This window comes from Sinohyriopsis cumingii, chromosome 18 (assembly GCF_028554795.1).
Source record: "Sinohyriopsis cumingii isolate HCF-2022 chromosome 18, ASM2855479v2, whole genome shotgun sequence".
Lineage (NCBI taxonomy): Eukaryota > Metazoa > Mollusca > Bivalvia > Unionida > Unionidae > Sinohyriopsis > Sinohyriopsis cumingii.
The window spans coordinates 14,412,714-14,424,486 of NC_142978.1; the positions used below are offsets into that span (position 1 = coordinate 14,412,714).

Consider the following 11,773-nt stretch of genomic DNA (forward strand, 5'->3'; position numbering starts at 1 on the left):
TTTAAGTACTGACACAAATTGGGGATTCAAAAGCAAAGTTGTGAATGCCTGAAACTTGGCAATGGCCCAGATGAAGTGAAGGGAGCGCTGTGACCATGGAATAGTGTGACTGTAATGAAGGCCCCCAATTTAAAGTAAATGTAAGGATATATACGGATAATAATGATTGAAAATGCATGAAATAAGGTTGGAATTGCATGATAAGCCTGTTGTGCATAAACGTAGAAATGTTCGATATATGTGTTAGATATCCAGTTTGGAATTCACATGTCCATTAATAGATGCTACAATAAAGAAATGAATATTGCATTTATTGACATAAGCATGAACCAACTAGTGTTTCTTCACATGCTCCAGCTCAGTCGTCTGATTGGTTCTGCATGAAAATATCTAAATTTAGTTACTAGCTTATTAACATACTGGCTGCACTGACCTCATGTCTGGCAGAGTAACCATAGTATACAAAGAGGGGCCCAACAAGGGGCCAGAGAATGATGCACTGTGTGTTACTCTAACTGTATTTAATCAATTAAATTACAGTTAGTTATGGCCATCATTGCCAAATATAGAAAAACTTTCAACACCTTTTCAAAATACACTATCAACAGTTTCTTGGGGCTAAGTCCCCAGGGGCTAGGGGGGACCCAGGGCTTGTTGTATAAATATCTTGAACATGTTAAACAGGGAAAGAGATCCTGTACATTTAGACCTGGAAGAAGATGAATGCCACCAAATATTAATAGCAAATGTGGCATCTGTGTGTTCCATGTTTTTCTTTCCCACCTACAGTTTTAATACATGTATGAATTTACATTCACAAGCTGGCTGATGTGAACAAGCCAGGTGACGTATATTAGGGCCACTTGTGCCTCTTGTAAATCATATCTCTGCTTTTAAATTATCCATATTATGAAAACGAGTAAATGATCTTTAATTAAGTATTGCCAACATATTGAAAAATGAAATAAAATTTATTTAAAATTACTTTTCAGTGGAGGTAATGGTAACTTCATCTTGTCCACTAGCTTTGTTGGCTACACCAGCGTGTATGGAGGTGTGGCTCCCATGTGTGAGAAGGGATATGGTACTTTCTACAGAATTGAACCAAACGAGTGAGTGAGAATCCATTCATTCATCAAATCTAGTTGTATAAGGATGCACATTTAAAGCAAACTTTATGCAAAATATTATTTCTTTTTGCTTCTTTCAGTAATAGTGTGTTAAAGATAAAATGATTAAAACTGTACATAATACATATTAGACTGTTATTGGAAGTTATCAAAGTGACTAGCGTTGTAAGTGAGGGAACTTTGTAATTTGAGATGTTCTAACATGTGATCATAGTACATAAAAGCAGCATAGTTTATTTAAAATAGTGTAATTGATCCTGGTTAGTATAAAGCTAATATTAATTGAAATAAAGTATGTAGTAATGATAAAACAAATTTTAAGCAACGAATTTGGCGTTCATGATGATACTTACATTATAAGCACAACAGTGGTATACTGAGGTGATGTATATCGAGGGACCATCGTATTTACATATATGTAGAAGGGTAAGTTTATTTAGCTAGGTATAAGTTTCAGTAGGGTTGAACAATTTAAATGTGTGACGTGCAGTAGTCATTTTTTCCATTTATCCATCGGTTTACCAACTTACACTTATTGCTGTTAGGATTGCTCTGCAATCCATGAACATAATTGTATGCCATTTGTAGGTGGTTTGCCTGTTACTTGTATTTTAAAGGTTTTATCTTTTCAGTTCCAGTTTTTATGGAGCTCTTTCCATTAATGTTACATCTCCACTACATGAGATCATTGCAACGAATGTATATCACCATTCCGCATATTCTTGTCAACTCTTGCTTAGGTAGAGTTATAGCCCTTGACTTGCTTCATAATCTTGTCACTAGCATCACTTTGCAATTTTTGTACATAATTTGGTAAGTCCTCCTGCATGAGGTTTCCCCAGCATAACTATACTAAGCTTTGTTGGATTTGAGCTAAATTTGACAATTTTCTTTATATTGCTAAGCCCTGAAATGAGGTGTTTTTTTCATAAGTGTTCCACATTATCATTTAGAAGAGTTATGGCCCCTGATTACCCTTTGTTCAGAGTTTGGTTTCTGCAGCTGAGGAATATTATATCTCATTTACAGTTATCATGCACCTTTTATATTATTATTTAAAAGAGTTATGGTTCCTGAATTTTCAAACTTTAGTTTTCCAGCAGATGTTCTTTTGTTTAAGACCATGTCAAGCAAACTGTAGAGAGCAGGGACCTTTGCTATATGCCCATAGTTACTAGCTCTAGTAGGAGTTGTCAGGGACCTTTGCTATATGCCCATAGTTACTAGCTCTAGTAGGGGTTGTCAGGGACCTTTGTTTTATGTCCATAGTTGCTAGCTCTAGTAGGAGTTGTCAGGGACCTTTGTTATATGCCCATAGTTACTAGCTCTAGTAGGAGTTGTCAGGGACCTTTGCTATATCCCCATAGTTACTAGCTCTAGTAGGAGTTGTCAGGGACCTTTGCTATATGCCCATAGTTACTAACTCTAGTAGGAGTTGTCAGGGACCTTTGCTATATGCCCATAGTTACTAGCTCTAGTAGGAGTTGTCAGGAACCTTTGCTATATGCCCATAGTTACTAGATCTAGTAGGAGTTGTCATAGTTACTAGCTCTAGTAGGAGTTGTCAGGGACCTTTGCTATATGCCCATAGTTACTAACTCTAGTAGGAGTTGTCAGGGACCTTTGCTATATGCCCATAGTTACTAGCTCTAGTAGGAGTTGTCAGGAACCTTTGCTATATGCCCATAGTTACTAGATCTAGTAGGAGTTGTCATAGTTACTAGCTCTAGTAGGAGTTGTCAGGGACCTTTGCTATATGCCCATAGTTACTAGCTGTAGTAGGAGTTGTCAGGGACCTTTGCTATATCCCCATATTTACTAACTCTAGTAGGAGTTGTCAGGGACCTTTGCTATATGCCTATAGTTACTAGCTCTAGTAGTAGTTGTCAGGGACCTTTGCTATATGCCCATAGTTACTAGCTCTAGTAGGTGTTGTCAGGGACCTTTGCTTTATGTCCATAGTTACTAGCTCTAGTAGGAATTGTCAGGGACCTTTGCTATATGCCCATAGTTACTAGCTCTAGTAGGAATTGTCAGGGACCTTTGCTATATGCCCATATTTACTAGCTCTAGTAGGAGTTCTCAGGGACCTTTGCTATATGCCCATAGTTACTAACTCTAGTAGGAGCTGTCTATATTATTGACAGACTAGCTTTGTCTCCACTGCTACTAAAGTTTGAAATGATCTGTTCAAGAGGTCCCAGATTTAATCTTAATAAACTAGCATAATAGGTTTCAAGTACACACTCTAGTTGTTACAGGTTTAATCACTAACAAGCACTAGAATAATAGGTTTCAAGTACACACTTGAGTTGTTACAGACAGTGGTTTCAACATTTCAGGAAGCTTACCAAGGGTTTCAGGTCACCATATTCAAATATGTCTAATGATATTCACAGCCCTCAGGAGGTAAGCTGTCCATATTTGGTCTCTAGGGATTGTTACAGGCATGGATTGAGAGGGCTGAATTCATACAAAGTGCTATGGAGACATTTCTACAGTATTTACTTTAAATGTTTAGTAAAGAAAAATCTGATATGAATTATTTAGATGAGTCTTCTTCTTGCAGAATTGTGACCTGTGTGACAGCCTGGAATTCCTGTCCAGAGACAGATGCAGTCAAATTTAGCCACACCATTCACCAGTGTCTGTCAGAAATGGGGAAGCTGTTACAAACAGTTACTGACACTGGGGCCAGACTTTAACCAATGTACTGTCAGATCGACATAGTTCTTCCTATCCTTGCAGACCCAGATGCTGTTGGATTGACCTATGAAACAATAAAAACATGTTGTAATTGTTTTCCTTTACAAATATTTATAATCAGGTTTCAAGATTGGTATGACATATCACACCGTTGTTCTCACATGTTGGAAAAGTCTAAGTTTTGGAGCAGAGGGAATTAGAAAGAATGGATTTGATGACAACCATCAATCATGAATGTGCACCAGACTAGTTATATGCATGACTGCAACAGTTAGTCGAATTACAAAGCTTTTACTTCGGAATCTTCACTCTGCTTGTGTGCATATTTAGATTCTAAGCTCAAATTTTGCATTTAAGTATGATAATATTGTAACTGTAATTTTCTTCACTTTTAATTTGCTATAACAATTTCATACAGTTCAAAGAAATAATGCAAAAAATGTATTTATCAGGATATATCATGATTATTTCTGTACTTATTTTATCGTTATCCTGTTTATTTATATGACAGGTATTTTTAAGAAATACTTTTAGTAATGTAACTTTCATTTCATTAGTGTACCTGAAATTTTTAGAAATTGTATTACCTCTGTGGTTATTGTATATTAATATACCTGAAAACTTATATAAAGACAGAACTACTTATAAATAGCAAGAGATATATATATATATATATATATATATATATATATATATATATATATATATGGTTTAAGTTCTTTATTTTCCATATGATAAAATAATAATTGTGATGATAGAATTTCCCATCAGAGATTGTTCCTGGTGCAGTATTATTAAAATTTTTTAATTATTCAAATTTCAAATTCTAAAGTTTTGAATTTGAATAAAGTGGTTATGATGTGATTGTATTGAAAATTAATTAAGAAATTATCTATTAAAAAATATATGTAAGCATCTTCTCAGGGTATTTTGATATCAGGATAGACACTCAATTACAATTATGATTGGTAATTTGGAATTAAAAAGATCATGCATGGACAGGCTTCTTTTTTGTTGTTAGATCCACTGATTATTTTTATGTTTGTCCAATTTAAATTTAGCACAGGAGACGTCTGGTCATGAATTTGTGTTTATCATGGGAAAACATATAATAATTTTTGACTGAAATAAACCCACATGCCAGAGTAATTGTAATAAAGGTTTATACATCTTACAAATATGTAATTATTTAACATAATTCTTTTTGATTGCATTGCCATTGATTTATTTTGCTGTGGGCTCTTCCAGTAAAGCATATTTGGAACCCAGGGAAGGTTGTTCCTGGAAAACATACTTGGATCCCAGGGAATGTTGTTCTAGTAAAACATACTTGAATCCAAGGAAAGACATTTTCATTGTGGAGTGATCACCCATAGATGCAATTTATACCATTTTCATTTTGGAGTAATCACCCATAGATGCAATGTATACCATTTTCATTGTGGAGTAATCACCCATAGATGCAATTTATACCATTTTCATTGTGGAGTAATCACCCATAGATGCAATTTATACCATTTTCATTGTGGACTAATCACCCATAGATACAATTTATATCATTTTCATCTTAACTCTCTAAGTATTTGGTACCCTGGCATATATATTTTTTTAAAACTGTCCTCCCTGGGTACCAACTATTTTTTAATGGAACAACCCTATATATATTTTTATGATTTGAATCTATGTAACTTGGATAATTTCTGTTCTTATTGATACTAAAGATAACATTATACACTACTCATAAAGATAACATTATACACTACTCATAAAGATAACATTACACACTACTCATAAAGATAACATTACATGCTATTTATAAAGATAACTATGTGCTATTTATAAAGATAACTAGATGCTATTTACAAAGATAACTATATGCTATTTATAAAGATATCTAGATGCTATTTATAAAGATAACTAGATGCTATTTATAAAGATAACATTGCATGCCATTTACTAAGATAACTAGATTCTATTTATAAAGATAACTAGATGCTATTTATAAAGATAACATGGCATGCCATTTATTAAGATAACTAGATGCTATTTATAAAGATAACTAGATGTTATTTATAAAGATAAAATGAAGAAGAAAACATTGTTATAGTGTAAAAGAGGAGAAAAGTTAAATGCTATACAGTTTTATATTGGTTTCAGGTTGAAGCAAATTTGAATCATTTAAGATTTATTTCCACATTTAGGTCATTTACTGGAATCATGCCAACCAGAAGTTGCACTTATTTTGTTCAGCTCACCTCAATAAAATAGAGGAGAACTATTCTACTGCCCTCGGTGTTGGCATCCACACAGATTAAAGCATATACAATTATATAAAATATTGTACTACCCCAGGTGTTGGCATCTACACAGATTTAAGCATATACAAATATACGAAATATTGTAAAGCCCCCGGTGTTGGCATCAACACAAATTAAAGCATATACATATCTACAGACTATGGTACCACCCCGGTGTTGGCATCCACACAAATTAAAGCATATACATATCTACAGACTATGGTACCACCCCGGTGTTGGCATCCACACAGATTAAAGCATATACATATCTACAGACTATGGTACCACCCCGGTGTTGGCATCCACACAGATTAAAGCATATACATATCTACAGACTATGGTACCACCCCGGTGTTGGCATCCACACAGATTAAAGCATATACATATCTACAGACTATGGTACCACCCCGGTGTTGGCATCCACACAAATTAAAGCATATACATATCTACAGACTATGGTACCACCCCAGTGTTGGCATCCACACAAATTAAAGCATATACATATCTACAGACTATGGTACCACCCCGGTGTTGGCATCCACACAAATTAAAGCATATACATATCTACAGACTATGGTACCACCCCAGTGTTGGCATCCACACAGATTAAAGCATATACATATCTACAGACTATGGTACCACCCCAGTGTTGGCATCCACACAGATTTAAGCATATACAAATGTACAAGATATTGTAAAGCCCCCGGTGTTGGCATCCACACAAATTAAAGCATATACATATCTACAGACTATGGTACCACCCCAGTGTTGGCATCCAAACAGATTAAAGCATATACATATCTACAGACTATGGTACCACCCCCGTGTTGGCATCCAAACAGATTAAAGCATATACATATCTACAGACTATGGTACCACCCCGGTGTTGGCATCCACACAAATTAAAGCATTATACATATCTACAGACTATGGTACTACCTCCGGTGTTGGCAGTGGCATCCACACTCACTTTATCTCAGCTATTCTTTCTACCTAGGTCCTTGGCAACAGTTTGAAGTGTGTTTGGGGCCAAGAAGGCAAACTTGTACATGCATATAAATTAGTTGTAAAGTTGCAGCTAAATCTATTTAGTTGAGCTCATGACCACCTAGGATTTTTTACCACCTGTATAAAGCTGTTATAACTAAGGTCGTGAAAGTTAGTGAGAGAATGTAGCTTGATGATTATTACACATTCATCTCAGGTCACTGTGAGTCATATTTTGCACTTCACTGACTTTGGTTAAATTGTGTGTTCATATTGTTCATTCTTGAATCATTAACTGTCATATCTATCCAGTGTCATGAAAATTTTTGTAGGGATTCATCTTGATGCAAACTATTTTCAATAGTAGGTCATTATGGTGATATACATGGGTTTCATTTTGTGTTGCGCTGTTCATGATACTGTTGATGATATATATCTCTGACAGTACCACACCCTTTCTACAAAAGAAACTCTTGATAGTCCATATTTTACTGGCTTTTACATATAAATGGCAGATATATATGTTCTTTTTTCTTTAATATTTTGTAATTAAATATTGAGTGCAGTGATAGGATTCCCTCTTTCTGGTACATTATTGTTAGGTATTTTGAATGATAGGTTTCACATCCTAAAGTTTTGAATGAACTTCCTGTGACGTGATTGAATTGGAAGTTACTTAAGGTATTATCTGATTTTCTTTTCAGGATCGGCACTTACAAGTATGATTTGTCGTTTTCAAGTACAAATATTATGCTTGGATATTTGGATTTTTTTTATCTGTGCTGGTCATAGACTACAAGAGTTTATGAGATACCTGTTATCTGTCATCCATTGTAAATTGTCTGACATCCGACCATCCTTAATGGATTTGTTGCTACTCCTCCTAAGTGACTTGGAACTTTACACATATTCTTCCCAGGGTCCTGACATGAAAATGTTCAGACATTCAATATGATCACCACAGCAGCTATCTTGAAAATCTTGTTATCACTACTCCTCCTGAATGGATTATCATATCAACATGGGGTTGTCATTAAAAGATTTCTTATGATGTCTAGTTGGTCCTAAATGAAAATGGTGAAATTGGATATCCAATATGGCTGCCACAGCAGCTATCTTGAAAATCTTGTTATCTCTAATTCTTATGAGGTCTGGTTGATCCTTTATGCCATCCAGTATGGTCATCACAATGGTCAGCTGGAAATTCTTGTTACTCCACCAGAATGGACGGTTATATCAACATGGGGTTTTCACTAAAGGCCTTACAATTTCAATTTGGTCCTAAATGAAAATGGTGCCTATTTGATATCGAATATGGCCACCACAGCAGCCATCTTGAAAATCTTGTTTTTTCTACCACTCCTGAATGGAATGGAATGTGGAATTTGCACCAGAACACTTCTTATAGTGGCTAGTTGGTCTTGAATAAAAACTGTGGCAGTCTGACAGTGGTCATCTTAAAAATTAACCTGGGGTTTTAATCTGAAGACTAATTGGCCCAGAATGAAAATGATATAGATCTGACCACAAATATGGCTGCCACTATGAACATATTAAAAGTTTTGTCACTAATGCACTGGAATTGATGGTCCTTATCAGTATGTGTTTTCACCAAATTCTTCTATTGGTGTAAATGAAAATGTTTCCAGTCTTACAGAAAGTATGGCTGCCAGCATGATTAATTTGAAAACTGTATCATTAAAGACTATCAAAGATGGTTTCAACATTTGGCAATTAAATAGAAGAAATGGTCTTTCCTCTCCTGGACATTTTTTCAAACATTAGAGCATCAGTCACTCTTGTGTGTGTTCAGATCTGTTGATTACTTTTCTATTTAATCAATGCAATTGTAGCACAAGATATCCCCTGTTGTGAATTTTTAACATGATTTTAAGTATGTTCATTACCAAAATTATTTGATGTACATATTTTATTGATTTGAATGTTGGAGTTTTATTCAGTTTTATTGTATTTATGTAACCTGGATTTATCATGAAAAAAGATATTAAAATACATCCCATTTTTAAATTAACATGTTGTTATTGACAATGAAAAATTGCTTGGTAGAAATGGGGTCATTCATTTTTGGTGATACTACATTATTGCTATTAATGTCTTCTATAAATAACAAATGAATAACAAATATTTCTTCAAACTGACATACCCATTTCTTCACTGTTTAAGTAAATAAAAACTAATTAATAGTTGATGAAGAAACCCATTTGCAATGATGTTAGTGATACAAGACTAACACAGTATCCAATTCAAGTTGATGCAGGTTGTTTTGATGATTATGATAAAAGACCAACACAGTACAATCACAACATATTAAAATCTTTTTGTTGCAGGACCTCCTGAACAATTCTTTTACTGACATGGAGTTTCTCACCAATTTTTTGGGGATATTTTATTGATCCTAAATGAAAATGGCACCAATTTAACATTCAATGTGGCCAGCATGAAAATGGCACCAATTTAACATTCAATGTGGCCAGCATGAAAATGGCACCAATTTAACATCCAATATAGCCATGTGGCCAGCTTGAAAATGGCACCAATTTAACATCCAATATGGCCATGTGGCCAGCTTGAAAATGGCACCAATTTAACATCAAATATGACCATGTGGCCAGCTTGAAAATAGCACCAATTTAACATTCAGTATGGCCATGTGGCCAGCATGAAAATGGCACCAATTTAACATCCAATATGGCCATGTGACCAGCTTGAAAATCATTATTGATGCTCTTCCAGAGTGGATGGTTAAATCAGATGAGGTTTTCACTGGATGAAAATACTGCCAATCTCACATCTATAATACCTGCCAAATATTGTTATCACTACAAATCTTACATAGGTAGATTAAAAAAAAGACCTAATATTTTATTTTCTTTAATCCTAAATAAAATTTGGTATTTATTTTACATCCAGTATAGCCAGCATGTCAGCCATCTTAAACTCCTTTTATTTTTATATTTTTATCACCTCTTCTACACAGATGTATGTATTGACATGGAGTTTCCTCTAAAAGACTTATGACGTCTAAATGAAAATGGTGTTTAATTGGCTACAGGATGGTCACTATGTTAGCTATAAATAACTTTATTCTTATTGCTACATCTGCTGAATGGATGGTCATATAGAAAATGGGTTTTAACTTTAACAAAAAGACATGATATGTAGTGTGTTGAAATGATATTATTGCCCGTCTGATGTTTCATATCACTGCTATGAAAATCATGCTATAGAACAGATGGTCATGTGGAAATGAGGTTTTCCAGATGGTCGTATAGATATGAGGTTTTCCAGATGGTCATGTAGAAATGAGGTTTTCCAGATGGTCATATAGATATGAGGTTTTCCAGATGGTCATATAGACATGAGGTTTTCCAGATGGTCATGTAGAAATGAGGTTTTCAAAAAAAAAGACTTTATTGTATATAGTTGCATATAACTACTCCTCGTAACAAATATGTACTTAGTGAAATGGAATTGTTGCTGAAATACTTTTGACTTTATTAAGTTTGTCCCCCAAAATATGAGAAATCTCGTAACAGCAGCGTCTTCTGAACAAATAACACAATTGATACTGCCTCCAAAATGGCTGCCTTTACTGAGATCAAGAAAATCTTTACATGGCTACTACTTTTGAATGGATGGTTGTATCAACATAGTAACCATCTACAATAGTTTAGTATCACTACTCCTTTTGAATGGATGGTTGTATCAACATAGTAACCATCTACAATAGTTTAGTATCACTGCTACTTTTGAATGGATGGTTGTATCAACATAGTAACCATCTACAATAGTTTGGTATCACTACTCCTTTTGAATGGATGGTTGTATCAACATAGTAACCATCTACAATAGTTTAGTATCACTACTACTTTTGAATGGATGGTTGTATCAACATAGTAACCATCTACAATAGTTTGGTATCACTACTCCTTTTGAATGGATGGTTGTATCAACATAGTAACCATCTACAATAGTTTAGTATCACTATTCCTTTTGAATGGATGGTTGTATCAACATAGTAACCATCTACAATTGTTTAGTATCACTAATACTTTTGAATGGATGGTTGTATCAACATAGTAACCATCTACAATTGTTTAGTATCACTACTACTTTTGAATGGATGGTTGTATCAACATAGTAACCATGTACAATAGTTTAGTATCACTGCTCCTTTTGAATGGATGGTTGTATCAACATAGTAACCATCTACAATAGTTTAGTATCACCACTACTTTTGAATGGATGGTTGTATCAACATAGTAACCATCTACAATAGTTTAGTATCACTGCTACTTTTGAATGGATGGTTGTATCAACATAGTAACCATCTACAATAGTTTAGTATCACTACTCCATTTGAATGGATGGTTGTATCAACATAGTAACCATCTACAATTGTTTAGTATCACTGCTACTTTTGAATGGATGGTTGTATCAACATAGTAACCATCTACAATTGTTTAGTATCACTGCTTTTGAATGGATGGTTGTATCAACATAGTAACCATCTACAATAGTTTAGTATCACTGCTCCTTTTGAATGGATGGTTGTATCAACATAGTAACCATCTACAATAGTTTAGTATCACTACTCCTTTTCAATGGATGGTTGTATCAACATAGTAACCA

At 34.5% G+C, this 11,773-nt stretch overlaps 1 protein-coding gene across 1 annotated transcript in view; it reads left to right on the top strand.

Annotated features, from left to right (window-relative positions):
• Positions 1-9,152, top strand: part of LOC149776128 (peroxisomal carnitine O-octanoyltransferase-like) — an 81,635-nt gene extending 72,483 nt beyond the window's left edge. The window contains exons 15-16 of the mRNA XM_089942394.1: positions 993-1,112; positions 3,700-9,152. Of these exons, the coding sequence (XP_089798520.1) occupies positions 993-1,112; positions 3,700-3,835 (256 nt within the window). The 3' untranslated portion in view covers positions 3,836-9,152. The remainder of the gene's footprint in view (positions 1-992; positions 1,113-3,699) is intronic.
• The last annotated feature ends 2,621 nt before the right edge of the window (positions 9,153-11,773 follow it).